The following is a 14,628-nucleotide window of genomic DNA, read 5'->3' as shown; positions in this document are numbered from 1 at the left end:
ACTCTTCCTGCTTAGAATTGCTTTAGCTATTCTGGGTCTCTTATTTTTCCAGATGAATTTCATAATTGCTTTTTCTATTTCTGGGAGGAACGTCATGGAGATTTTGATTGGAATTGCATTGAATTTGTAAAGTGCTTTTGGTAATATGGCCAAGATACCATCTCACTCCAGTAAGAATGGCAGCCATTATGAAGTAAAACAATAACAAGTGCTGGCGAGGATGCAGGGAAAAAGGTACACTCATACATTGCTGGTGGGACTGCAAAATGGTGCGGCCGATTTGGAAAGCAATATGGAGATTCCTTGGAAATCTGGGAATGGAACCACCATTTGACCCAGCTATTCCTCTTCTCAGACTATACCCAAAAGACCTAAAAACAGCATACTACAGGGACATAGCCACATCAATGTTTATAGCAGCACAATTCACAATAGCTAGACTGTGGAACCAACCTAGATGCTGATCAATGGATAAATGGATTAAAAAAATGTGTCATATATACTCAATGGAATATTACTCAACACTAAAAAATAACAAGATCATGGCATTTGCAGGGAAATGGATGGCATTAGAGCAGATTATGCTAAGTGAAGTTTGCCAATCCCTAAAAAGCAAATGCCAAATGTCTTCCTGATATAAGGGGGGGGGGTGTGACTCAAAATGGGGTAGGGAGGAAGAGCATGAGAAGAAGATTATCACTAAATAGGGAAGAGAGGTGGGAGGGAAAGGGTGGGAGAAGGGGAATTGCACGGAAGATGGAAGGAGACCCTCATCATTATACAGAATACATGTTTGACGATGTGAAGAAAAAGAAAAAAAAAAAGAAGTGTGTCACATTAGATTGGGTAGAGAGAAGTGATGGGAGGGGAGGGGAGGGGAAGGGGCGATAGGAAAGACAGTAGAATGAAATAGACATTATTATTGCTGTGTGTATATACGTGACTGCATGACCAATGTGATTCTGCAACCTGTACACACAGAAAAAATGAGAAATTATATCTCATCTGATTCAAATGTATGATATGTCAAGGTCATTGTACTGTCATGTGTAACTAATTAAAACAAATTTGAAAAAAAGAATTCATACAGGACCTCAAGAGAACCTGAATAGCCAGAATGATTTTGAAAAGGAAGAACAAAGCTGGAAGACTCATACTTCTGATTTCAAAACTTATTAAAAAGCTATAATAATCAATAATCAGCATGGTCCTTTCAAAAAGACATACAGAACAATCGAATAAAATAGAAAACATGAAAATAAACTATCACATATATGTCCAAATGATTTTTAACAAGGGTGCCAAATGAACACTCCTCGGAAAGGGCAGTCTTAACAAATGATGCTGGGAATACTGGATATCCACATGTGAAAGAAAGAAGGTAGATCTTACGTACAAAATGAACTCACAATGGATCAAAGACCTAAATATGATATCTAAAACTCTCAGAAGAAAATGTGAGACAAAAGCTTCATGTCACTGGATCTGGCACTGATTTCTTTGATAGGACACTAAGGACACAGATAACAAAAATAATTAACAAGCTGAAATTTGTGAAAATTTTTTAAAAATTGTGTATAGAATGGCAATATCAACATAGTCTAAAAGCAACACAAAGAATGGGGGAAAATAGTTATCAATCTTATATGATAAGGGGTTCATATCCAGAATATAGAGAGAATTCTAAAAACTCAACAACAAAGAAAAAAAAAAAAACCTCAATAAAAGAGGCAAAGACTGGGTGTGGTGGTGCAAGCCTGGAATCCCAGAAGCTCAGGAGGCTGAGGCAGGAGGATCGCAAGTTCAAAGCCAGCCTCAGCAAAAGAGAGGTGTTAAGTAAGTAACTTATTGAGACCTTGTCTTTAAATAAAATACAAAATAGGGCTGGGTATGTGGCTAAGTGATCAAGTGCCCCTGAGTTCAATCCTCGGTACCCGCCCCTTCCCCCCCAAAAAAGAGGCAGAGGACCTGAATAGACATTTCACCAAACAGGATATAGAAATGGTCAAAAGCACATGAAAATGCTCACAATATCTAACATTTAGGGAAATGCCATTCAAAACTATAATGAGATACCACTTTGTACCCATTAGGATGACTAGTGTAAAAATAATAATAATAATAAAAACAGAAAACAAGCTGGGCACTTGCATTGGTAGTCCTAGTCACTTGGAAGGCTGAGGCAGGAGCATTACTTGAACCCAAAAGATCAAGACCAGTCTGGGCAAAATAGCAAAAACCTGACTCTTATTTTTTAAAAAAAGGAAAGAAAATGTGTTTAAATACACCTAACCTGCCAAATATCATAGTTTAGATTAGTTTACCTTAAAAGTGCTCAGCAATCTTACATTAGTCTATAGTTAGGACAAAATCAGCTGACACAAAATCTATTTTATAATAAAATATTAAATATCTCATGTAATTTATTAAAAAGATCAAAATTCAAAACTTGAAATACAGTTTCTTTTTAATATGTATTGATTTCACACCATTGTAAAGTTGAAAATTTCAGGCAAGATCATCATTAAGTAGGGGACCACTTCTATTTTACCCAATAAAAAAATTGAGCTGGGTTCAATGGTGCACACCTGCAATCCCAGCAACTTTGGAGGCTGAGGCAAAAGGATCACAAGTTCAAGGCCAGCCATAGCAACTTAGTGAGGCCCTAAAGCAACTGAGTATAACTCTACTTCAAAATAAAAAATAAAAAAAGGCTTGGGAGATTGGGATTGTATCTTAGTGGTAGAGCACTTGCCCAGCACATGTGAGGCACTGTGTTCAATCGTCAGCACCACATAAATAAATAAATGTATTGTGTCCCTCTCTACAGCTAAAAAAATTAACTAAATAAAAATAAAAAAGGGCTGGGATGTCACTCAGTGGTAAAGCCTCCCTGGGTTAAACCCCAGTATAAAAAAATAAATCTTAAAATACAATCAAATATTTAAACGTATATGAATCCATGTGAACTGTGTGTATATGTGTATGTGTGTATAACACACTCAGACATATACATAAATAAGTGGTAATGATACTGAAGCCAGATTTAAAGATAGGTAGTTAGTGTAGTTAGGTAAATCGGGTCTAATATCCAGTAAGAAATAAAGCAGAGGCTATTATAGAGACTGGAGTCCCAGAAACCAGAGCAGCACTTGGGAAAATTGAAATGTTAATGTCCCCAAAGCCCAGAGCCCATCCTAAGGAACTGTTAATGAAACAACTCCCAGCAAACAGGGAACTGCTAATCAAAAAGCTGCCCCAGGCCCTTCCTGCCCAGATTACTCCTTCAGTCCACCTAACTCCTACATTTTGGGCCTTTCCACCTGCATTCTATCACTGCAAGATAAAGGAAAACAAAGGACAGGAGTGTGGGAAAGCTGAAAGAAGACCTTAGCTCTAAAAAAGGGAAGCCCTCCCCCTTCCATGGATCCCGCCTTTTGGGTCCCCTTCTTCCTCCTGGAGAAGTCTTTCTGCTGTCCTTTAATAAAGCCTTCCACTTTCCACTCTACACTTGCCCCAGCGTGCTTCTCTGGTGTTATACTTCAGCATTGGGGAAGCAAGGAATTGGTACCAGTAACAATACTCTTTGTAAAGATCTCTAATTGTTCTTTCACTATAGTGCAGTAATTAGAAGGAAAGACTTGAAAGAGCCAGACTGCCCAAGTTCATATCCCCGCTCTGCAACTTAGTAAATGGCAAGTTACTTAACCTCTCTATTCCTCAGTTTTCTTATCTATTTGATAATGATAATAGTAACATATTGCAAAAGGGCTTCTGAAGGATTAAATGAGTTAATATAGGTAAAATGCTGAGAACAATTCTTGCATAGAGCAAGTACTATGTGTTAGCTACTTGATTGCTTGCTTTTTGTACCACAAACTGAATCCAGGGGCACTTAACTATGGAGCCACATCCCCAGCATTTTTTTTTTTTTTTTAGGTACTGGGGATTGAACTCAGGGGCACTCAACCACTGAGCCACATCCCCAGCCCCATTTTGTGTTTTATTTAGAGACAGGGTCTCACTGAGTTGCTTAGCACCTTACCATTGCTGAGGCTGGCTTTGAACTCATGATCCTCCTGCCTTAGCCTCCTGAGCTGCTGGGATTACAGGCATGCGCCAATGCACGTGGCTGTCTGCCTTTTTTAAATATTTTACTTAGAGAAAGGGTCTTGCTAAGTTGCTCAGGGCCTCACTAAGTTGCTGAGGCTGGCCTTGAACTCACAATTCTCCTGCCTCAGCCTCCAGAGCCACTGGGATTACAGGCATGCACCACATGCCCAGCCCTGCTTTCTTTTTGACTAGACATAATGGTTCTAAATAGTTGCTTCAGTTTTCTGTGAAATTATTATGTACCCATGGCCTTTGAGACATAAGAAGTATCCCTTGTACCTTCCTTAGGCATCTACTCTCTCTCAATTATTTCTTGAAGATTGATCACTGAAATCAGAAACGGAAGAGGGAAGGAAGAAGCGACCCTTGTATCTCCTCCTGGTAAATTGAAAACCCCAAGTGAGTCTACAGTCATCTAGCACCACATCCTATGTGAAGTAAGAGTTAACAGAATCAATACTTTTTTAAGCTTTAATGCATTTTGCTTAGCTGGTAGCTTTGACTTTCTCCTGTCCAGACACAGGAGCTGGCACATTTTGGGAAAAGTTAAGGACATCACAAGAATCATATATGAGTCATTCATCTCCTTTCCTCACATACACTCAGTCATCAATTCCTGTCCATTTTTTTTTTCTTGAACATCTTTCTTAATCACCCCAACCACAATAACATGCTCTGTTGAGCCCCACCAGGTAGGGGAAGACACCAGGAAATCATGTTCTGCACTGGACGTGTACAGAGCACATCTTTCCAATGGAGACCTGCAAACCCCAATTGCCACAGAGCTTACATTCCAGTGGCTCCCCTAACTAGTCAAGTCTTCCAGCTTGCTTTTCCTCCAGGGTCATTTCCCTTGGGCTGTGTCCAGTTCAGGGCCTTTAGGAGCAAACAAAGCAGGGCACAGTGGCACGCACTTGTAATCCCAGTGGTTCAGGATGCTGAGGCAGGAGGATTGTGAATTTAAAACCAGCAACTTAGCGAGACCCTGACTCAAAATGAAAAGGGCTGGGGGTGTGGTTCAGTGGTTAAGTGCCCCTGGGTTCAATCTCCAGTACCCCCCCCCCAAAAAAAAGGCAAATAAAGCTCTTCTGTCTGGACTGACCTTGCCAATACCCTCTCCTGCCAACTTAGGCTCCTTACTGACCACAAAGGAACACTCTTACCTTCACCTCTGGGTCTGCTCCTGCTAACCACCTCCTACTGGGAATCACTTCTCACATACTCAAATTCCACCTATCTTTGAGGTCTAGCTTAAATATTACCTCTTCCATAAAACTATCGACCCTCACAGTTTCCTCTGTTCTGAATGCCTATAGTATTTATTGTTTGGATTACACAGTTCAGCCTTAATAAAAAGCAGTCTCATATATATATATATATATATATATATATATATATATATATATATATCATTTGCTTCTTAATGAATAGTCTGCATATACTTCCACGGGTCCCAACTGGTTCTGCCCTGCTGCCCTGTAAAGCAACCAGCTCCTCTGCCAACTAAGGATTACCCTCGCTTCTATTGAAAAGGACACTAAGTACAAGGGTTAAGGGCATGGCCTCTAGAATCAGGCTGCTTGGGTTAGAGGCCTCACTTCTCCACTTTTTTTGGGCAAGGGTCTTAGCCTCACTGTGCCTCAGCTTCCTCACATACAAAATGGAACTAGTAACAACACCTACGGTTTAGGCAGTAAAGATGAAATGGAATAGAAAACACTTAGAAAATTGCTGGGCATACAGTAAATATTATATAAATGCTGCCTCTTATTAGGACTTGCCACAAAGTGGGCTATTGAGCTAACCAGACTAAAACTAAGCTGGTAACCTAATCATGTTTAAACACTCAAAGGCTCAGAGATGCAAGAACTGTTCGAACTTATGGACTTCAACCTTGGCATTTCACTGATGAGAAAACTATGATTCAAGGGAAGGGGAAATGACTAACTCAGAGTCTCACAGCTGGTAAATGTCATAACTACCAAAATCCAAGTCTCATGACTGGAGATATTTAATGTTTTTGCCACCATACCTCAATGCAAATTCTACTGATATTTCTAATGGAGAGAAAAAGTTTCTGTATTCTAAGTAAACAAGTTACCAACAAATCACCGTGACAAAATTAATTTGGGGGTTGCCAGTATTGTCTAGAAGGCCAGGTGTTGTTTCAGGTGTGTGTGGGAAGGGCTCTGTAGGAGGGAGGGTGCTGCAGTGGCAAGGTTGAATATCAGGAAACTAATAATATGGGTGACCTTAGACAAGTCCCTTCCCTTCTCTGACCTGCAATTTCCTCACCTGTTTGTGGAAACCTGTTCCCAGTTGAACTAGAAACACTCTGGAGGAAAAGATTATGCTTGTTCCTCTAAGGTTCTAAGTCAATTTTCAGAGCCTGGCTCATCACTAAATAAGGCAGAAAGTTCAATAATTATTAAAGGTTGAGGATGTAGCTCAGTGGTAGAGCACTTGCTTGGCATCCATGAGGCCCTGGGTTCTACCCCTAGCATCACAAGAAAAACACACACACTGTCATACTTCAAGCCTCCCTCAGGTCTCTACTCAAATGCTGCTTTTTCAATAAAGTCTGAAAAATTTACAATGGCAAACCTGTGACCTGTCTTGTTTTTCCCCCACAGTATTTAGTGTCATCTGACATACCATATATTTTACTTTCCCCCCCTTCTCAGAGCAAAAATTAGCTCTGCAGGGCAAAAATTCGATCTATTTCGCTCACTGTGGCATCTTTAGCCCCTTAGAACATTGCCTGGCACAAAGCAGACTCATTTTTACTTGAGTTTCAAAGCATAGCACATTTGTAAAAATGCAATAAGCAAATTCTTGATGTTTGTGTCAATATAATAATAAAATCCATAAAATTTGGAGCTACCATTGCTACCCAAAATGTCCCAAAGGCCACTCATACCAGGAATAGTCCGTGAATACATCATTAATCTTTAATTTTCATAGCGACTCTGCAGTGTTGATTATTCTAAAGTTTCTGCAAAGGGTTGAGAAGGATAGGGGAACTTTCTGAACAATCTTTGCAACTTTTCCATATATCTAGATCATCCCAAAACATAAATTTATTAAAGGGAGAAGGATCTGCCCAGATAGGGCTCCAGGTTTCCCCTACGGATATTTCAGATGCCAGAGAAGGCTGACTCTCACGTCCTTTTCTACAGGGATCGGGATCTTGAGAGCTTCCCGTCAACTTCCACCCCCCAAAAGCCACGTTCCCATAGTAAGGATCTGCGCCGCCCTGGGCAGATCCTGGGAAGTTCCGGGCTCGCCCGGACTTGGATCGCAGTCCCTGCCATCTCCGGCTTCCTCAACCCCTCCTGGGCTCACTTGGAAAGCCACAGGCATGTTTAGGTACCGCCCCCGGGAGCTAGCCTCCTGGGCTCTTCTCGAAGGCTCAAGGGAAGTGAGACTGCCTGCCGTCGTCCCCCTGCTCTGCCGCTGCCGCTGCCACAGCAACCGCGCCCAGGAAAACCCCGACACTTCTGGGTCTCCCACCTCGAACTGAGTGTGAGCGACGGACCCCAGACGGCCGTCGCGGGGAGTTGCGGTCGCCGAAAGCGGGGCGACGCGAGGGCAGCTCCCAGCGCCTGCCTCGACGCACCCCTCGGCCCCGCGGTGCCCTCGCGGAACTTTCGGCCGCGACCCCTACGACCCCCAGCCCTCCAGCCTCCATCCCGGGCCAGGGGCCCCACTCACCTGTGGGCGCGGCGCCCCTGCCGCCACCGGCGCAGAGCAGCAGCGCCCACAGCCCGTACAGCCGCGCCGGCCGCTCCATGCAGCCCCTTGCTTCGGAGCCCGGCGGGGCTGGAGCCTCGGCAGTCTCCGCCTACTTAGCTCCCTCTCCCACTTCCCGGCTCCGCCGCCCTGGAGGCTGAGGGCCGGCGCAGACGGGAAGGGCCGCCCCGCCCACGGCCGCAGGTAACCCGAGCCGGCGAGGGCGGGCGGAGGGGGCGGGGCGCCGGCGGCTCCAGAGGCTCCCACTGCGCTCCAGACACCTGGCCTTGTTGCAGGCCACAGCCCGCCGTCTCCGAGGTCCTATCTCTGACCAAGCACAACTTCTTCGACCACGTCGCGGTCCAGCTCAAGAGCCTGCGAGCCCCCGCCCTCCGCGCCGTGGATTCAGTGCCGGCTGGCGTAGCCGCTGGGTGCGCACTTGCGGGGCCTCAGAAGTGCCAAGGGCTGTGCCCTGCTGGACACTAGGGCACTGTCATCTGTGGAAAGAACCTTGGCCTGGGAGTAGGGAAACCTGCCTGCCAGCCCTTGTTTCTTAAACTCTGACTCCAGGGTTACTAACACCAGCCCTACTTCACTGGGTGGACTTGAAAGTCCAAATAGGAGATTTGGTAGCACCTGTGCTTTATGAGAAGGATAAACTGTATATCTGAAAGCTGGTGATGTAGTATATTGAGTTGCATTTTTATAAAAAAAGCAACATTCCAAATATGAAGGACAGTACCATACAATGTACTTGTATTTTTGAAAGCACACAACCAACATATATATATATATATATATATATATATTCAAGGACATACAATTGAGAGCATGGGATGAGTTGGAAGGCTACCATTGAATACATTGAAATTAGGTGCCTGTGAGAGGTTGAGGAAGAAGGAGAAAGAGAACCCTTATGAGTTTCCCACTGCTGCTACAACAAATCACAAATTTGGTCTCTTCTGGAGGTCTGAAGTCTCACTAACCTAAAATCAAAGTGCATTTCTTTTCAAGATTGTAGAAGAGAATCTGTTTCCTGACTTTTCCAGTTTCTAGGCTGCCCACATTCCTTGGTTTGTTGCTGTACCACTCAGACCTCTGTTTGCTTCCCTTTCTGTTCCTGCCTCCATTTTTTCCCTTATAAAGACCCTTGGATTAGACAGGGCTTTCCAGATAATCCACAATAATCTTTCCAGCATAAAAGCCTTGATTTAATCACATTTGCAGTCATTTTTACAATGTAAGACAATACATCCTCAGGTGCTAGGGATCAGAGTATGTTGTAGGAAGCATTATTTTATCATCATCCCCTCTAGGAAAGAGTCATGTCTGGATGGATTATGAGACTCATTAAGTTAGGTGCATTGGGGGCAAATTAAGTCAACGTATATACCTGAAAAGCAGTTGCAAAAAATATAGCAATAAAACAGCTGATAGTGTACCTAGTATCAACCTCACCCAAAGGGCATTGGGATGTTTAACCCAGTCAAAACAAATGATCCACTCTTGGAATGAAGGCCTTCAGGTTCAATAAATATTTATGAAGTGTTCTTCCAGGAACTGTGGAAGACAATCTTTATAACCAGACCTTGGCTGGGGGTGTCAGTGATAGAGTTCATGCTTAACATGCACAAGTCCCTGGGTTCCATCTTCAGCACCATGCACACACACACACACACACACACAAACAGCAGATGGTGCCAACAAAGAGCTGCAGCCAGTTTAAGAGTCTATTATAAGGGCAAGAACATGGAATTATGGGACACAAAGAAGGGTGTATTATGAGAGCGAAGGCTTCTAGGAGGAGGGCCTGCCTGCATTGTCTCTTAGGGTGTTGATTCTTCTTGCAATTAAAGGTTCAGTATAAATCCTTGATATATATTTGAGTAAAGTCATATTTATGAAAACACTCCATAAATTATCAAAGCATATAGAACTGACAGATATTACTATTATTTTTAAATCCCTCTGCAAATAGGTTGGCCATTCTCTAACCCAAGGCCTCCCCTCCCCTATCACCACAGACATACACACTTGTTAACATTTGCTATAAACATTAATATAATGCGTTTATAATAACATTTACAAAATGATATGTCATCTGCCTTTTAAGGAGTCTCCAGTTGGAAGAGGAGGCCCTGGGGACTGGCTGAGTGCCATTATGGGTACTCCCTGGCATAGATCAAGCGGTGTTTTTAAAATAAAATAAACCATAATGCCAGCAAATGATTAGAAAAATAAGGTTTGTGACTTGTCATTAACCTCCATAAAAGGCCCTGAGAATTTGAGCATTGTGAGGAAAAAGAGAAACCGTGGCACGGGGATGGAAGGAACCTGATTTCCTTCCACCAAGATAATTCAGGCCTATTGTCCATGACTAAGAACCTGGAGTAGGTTCCCTTTCTTGCTGATCCTTACACATCCAGTAATAATTTTTTTAAAAATTCTTTTTGAAGGTGGTAGAGAGGGTTAGGAACGCTATTTCTTCAACATAAAACCTTTCTTTGTAAATTCTGTTTAATTTATTCAAAGGGTATCTTGGATTGAATTAGGCCACTGTCCTGGTCTGCAGAAGAATGCAGATAAATGGAAAGCTTTCCAGGAACTGTATAAACAAGAAACTCTCATCAGTTTGGCTTTGAGTAATCAAAATCATGATGAGGAAACATGAAGTTTAGCTTTAACCCTTAGAGCCCTGATGACTTGGGCATGAGACTACCAGTCACCTGTCCTGCCTTACCTTGGGGTGGCTTAGAGTCCTGGGCTGACCTGTGCCCCTCAGCTGCTCCAGTGAGCTGTTTTGATCTTTTTGATTTTGACCCTTCTCACTGAGGATCTCCCTTTATCTGTAAGTGGAAGTGGAAGAGGATAGAGACAAGAAAACATCTGACAGGAAAGAATGATGTCCTTTTTTGCAAAAGTGTGTGTCTCTCTAGCCAGTGAGAAATATCCTCATGAGTTCAAAAAGGACATAGGCACTAACATACACAACGGTTTAGCAGAAAATGCTGGTCTCTTAAGTAAAAATCTCACAAAGGCTCTTCTACCATTTATCAAACAAAATCCAGACAGATCCTCACACCACTGCAATGCAATGAGAAAGGGGAAGTCACAGAAAGGGAATTTCCCTACTTCTGACTTTAGAGCAATGGTCCCAAGAAGAGGTGAAATTTTGCCCCCCTCCCCCAGGGGACATCTGGCAATGTCTGGGGATATTTTGGGTTGTCATGACTGGGAGAGGGGCCTGCTTTTGAAATCCAGTGGGTAGAGGACAGGTATACTATTAGTATTCTAAAATGTATAGGATAGCCTCCACAACAAAGGCTTATCCTGCTTAAAATGACAATAGTGCCAAAGTTGAGAAATCTTGAACTAGAATACTTTTTGTTGTCTTTTGTTCATTGGTCTCTACCCATTGATTGTCCACTTGCTTGACAAAAATCAGTGGAAGATAAATGCTAAAATTACTTAGTCTTGAGGGGCTAGAGTTGTGGCTCAGTGGTAGAGCGCTTGCCTAGCATGTGTGAGACCCTGGGTTTGATCCTCAGCACCACATATAAATAAAGGTATTGTGTGAAACTACAACTAAAAAAATAAATGTTTAAAAAATAAAATTTAAAAAAACTACTTAGTCTTGAGGCTTTCCTTTCTTGTAACTAGCACTCCCAGTGCCTCCATCCTGCTATCTAGCCATGTAGATGTAGTCACTTCCTAGACTGTAAACCATCCCATGGGTCTGTTCTCCCCACTCCTCACCTCCATGATCCTATTTCCGGTCTTTATCTCCAGTCCTGTAGACCGTTTATAGCAAAGGTCTTCAAACTGGTCCTGAAGATTCACCCTCTCCACAAGACAGATGTTCCCCATGTGAAAATCTGATAACTTCATTCCCCAGCTTATGCTTTTTAAATGACACCCCTCTCCTGAAATGCCACAAAAGGAAGTCCCAACTCCTTTACCCATAGGATTGCCTCTTCATGACTGATTGGATTCCTCAGACTTTTCCCAGCTTTATTTCCAGCTGGGCTCCCAGGCCACTCAGAACTCTAGCACTACTAGCTGACTGGCCACCTTCAGGCTGAATGTCCCTTGTGGACAATTTTGCTTATTTGTATATGTGTGTGTGTATTGGGGCAGGGGAGGGGACTGGGGATTGAACCCAAGGCCTCCAGCATGTTAAGCAAGTACTTTGAAACTGAACTACACCCCCAACCTTCTTGTGAGCACTTTTCTTTGGCCCATAACTGTTTAAATTTACTTGACTTTAGATGCCAAAATGAAAAAAAAATCACATTTTGCCTAAGGCCCCAGATCTCTAGGTTCTTTAAAGAAACCAAAAGTTCTGTAATTGTATTCGACCTTAGTTCCAGTGTGCAACAGTCATGAGAGGCCAAGAAGTAGCTGCCACTGTGTCTACAGAGCATGTGTTCCCTGTCTGCACTGGCTCTATGGCCTCCTACAGCTCCTAGGCCTGGCTTGTTAGGACTTCCCTTTGTGGCATTTCAGGAGAGGGGTATCATTTAAAAAGCATAAGCTGGGGAATGAAGTGATCAGATTTTCACATGGAGAATATCTGTCTTGTGAAGGGTGAATCTTCAGGACCAGTTTGAAGACCTTTGCTATAAATAGTCTACAGGACCAGTGATGAGGACCGGAAATAGGACCAGCTCATTTACTACTTTCCTTGATCCTGTTTGACACTTCTGATATTTTTGTCACTACAAACCTTTTGCTTCAAAAGCTTTTCCATCACATATCACATTTTTGGTAGTTCTCTTAACCCCCAAATGCAAAATTCTGTTTCCTCCTGTGTGTAGGCTCACGACACTCAACAAGTTCCACTGTCATAGCAAATAATAGAGATTTGTGTGCATTCTATTTTTGTTACTGGAGCCAACTCCTTGGAGGTCAAGGACTCTGTCTGTCAAGAGTAACTCCAGAATTTTCACCCATAAGAAGCTTAGGGGCAGGATTGGAAAGGACATACATCCTTATCTTGAGGCCATGTATGCACAGAAACACGCTGCTCTTAGATTCTAACTTTATTCAAAGTGGCTTGGGGACAACAGAGAATAAAATGATGACTGTAACTTGGTTAGGGACACATGTCCTTCCCTTAGTGTTGAGGATTAATTGAATTGAAGGTCTCTAGTCTTCAGCAAGTGGTTTTATTCTATAGGTTTATTCGAATTCATTCAAGGAAGTGCTTTTTTATAAGAAACCTCTGGCCTCTGGTGGAAAGCTTTGGGTTTAGTTTGAGACAGAGTAGGCATGCCGCTGAGGTGGCTGCTCAAGATCTGAAGTCCATAGACCTGTAGGCTTCCTACAGTGTTCATTAGATGAAATTTGCTGTTGTTTTTTGTAGTACTGGGAATCCATGCCAGGGCCTCACACATGCTAGGCAAAAATTCTACCAGTGGGCTATACCCCCAGTACTAAACTATTTATTTTTTGGCAGTACTGGAGATTGAGCCTAAGGGTGCCTTACCACTGAGTTACATCCTCAGCCCTTCTTCTTTTTTTATTTTTTTAATTTTGAAACAGTGTCTTACTAAATTGCTGAGACTAGCCTCAATCCTCCTGTCTTAGCCTCCTGAGTCACTGGGATTACAGGCACGCACCACCATGCCCTAACTTTTTAATTCAATAAGATGTTCCTCTGCCCAGAATTCTCCAATATCAAAGTCATCACAATGACCTCCAAGGCCCTATCCTACCTGACCCCATTACCTCTCTAACATCTCCTACCCAACTCCCTTACTCTCTTCCAGCCACACTGACCTCCTGGCTGTTCCTCACACATGCCAAGCACAATGCTGCCTCAGCTCCTTTTCTGTGCCTATTTGCTCTGCTATTTGCTTCCTCTCCCCAAAATATCCATGTCTCACTCCCTCACCTCATTCAGATTTCCCATTGAGGCCTGTCTTGGCCACCCCATCAAAAATGGCAAGCTCCACAAACACCTTCCTCCTCCCCATTCCTGGATCAATATCTCTCCAAGCTAGAATGTAAGCTGAATGAGGGCAGAATTGTTTTTCCTGTTTATTCCCAGCTGTATCTCCAGCAACCAGAATTGTGCCTGCCATGTAGTACATGCTCAAAAAATATAATTAATGAATAAATAAATTATGCTTTGTTAAGTACTATGAGGGATAGCAACCAACAAACAAAAGGCAAGTTTCTGACCTTGGGAAACTCCCAGTCTAAACTGTGGAAAAGTATACACAACAATGAGAGAAAATGCAACAAACAAACAAAAGTGGCAAAAAGTTCATCTGTGGTATAGGTTCAGAGAAAGGCAACACAAACAATTGTGATTGGAATTGCTTTAGAAGGCTTCTTGTTGAAGACAGAGTTAAACCAGACCTCAAAGGATAACCAGGGTATGAGAGACACAAGAAAAAAGGAGGAGGAAGGGGGAAGAGGAGGTCAGTTTGTAGCTTGCTCATAAACAACAAGGAGACAAGTAAGGCTTTCACAAACAAGGTGGTAACGTAATAAAAATGGCATTTGGGACAGCTGACTTTCTAATATGAATTACCATGTCTTCATTCTTTTTTTTTTTCCTGTCCTGGGGATGAAACCTAGGGCCCCATGTATTCTAGGCAAATGCCCCACCTCAGAGCTACATCCCCAGTCCTTTTTATTTTTGGACAGGGCCTCACTTAGTTGCTGAGGCTGGCCTTAAACTTGCCATCTTCCTGCCTCAGCCTCCAGAGTCGTTGGGATTACAGGTGTGCAAAACTGCACTCCACAAGACTTCTTAATTCTTGCATGGAGGCA

The 14,628-nt window shown here is 42.9% G+C and overlaps 1 protein-coding gene across 1 annotated transcript in view; it reads right to left on the bottom strand.

Moving 5' to 3' along the window:
- Il13ra1 (interleukin 13 receptor subunit alpha 1) overlaps positions 1–7,980 on the bottom strand; it is a 58,409-nt gene extending 50,429 nt beyond the window's left edge. Inside the window, exon 1 of the mRNA XM_046420930.2 lies at positions 7,828–7,980. Coding sequence (XP_046276886.1) covers positions 7,828–7,906 — 79 coding nt within the window. The 5' untranslated portion in view covers positions 7,907–7,980. The remainder of the gene's footprint in view (positions 1–7,827) is intronic.
- Between the last annotated feature and the right edge of the window lie 6,648 nt (positions 7,981–14,628).

The sequence above is a fragment of the Marmota monax genome, unplaced genomic scaffold (assembly GCF_021218885.2).
Source record: "Marmota monax isolate L192 unplaced genomic scaffold, Marmota_monax_Labrador192_F-V1.1 WCK01_AAM20220418_F8-fsc00155, whole genome shotgun sequence".
In the NCBI taxonomy this organism is placed as follows: domain Eukaryota; kingdom Metazoa; phylum Chordata; class Mammalia; order Rodentia; family Sciuridae; genus Marmota; species Marmota monax.
Note: the sequence above shows the minus strand (reverse complement) of the source record. Positions and strands in the feature narration are given on the sequence as shown.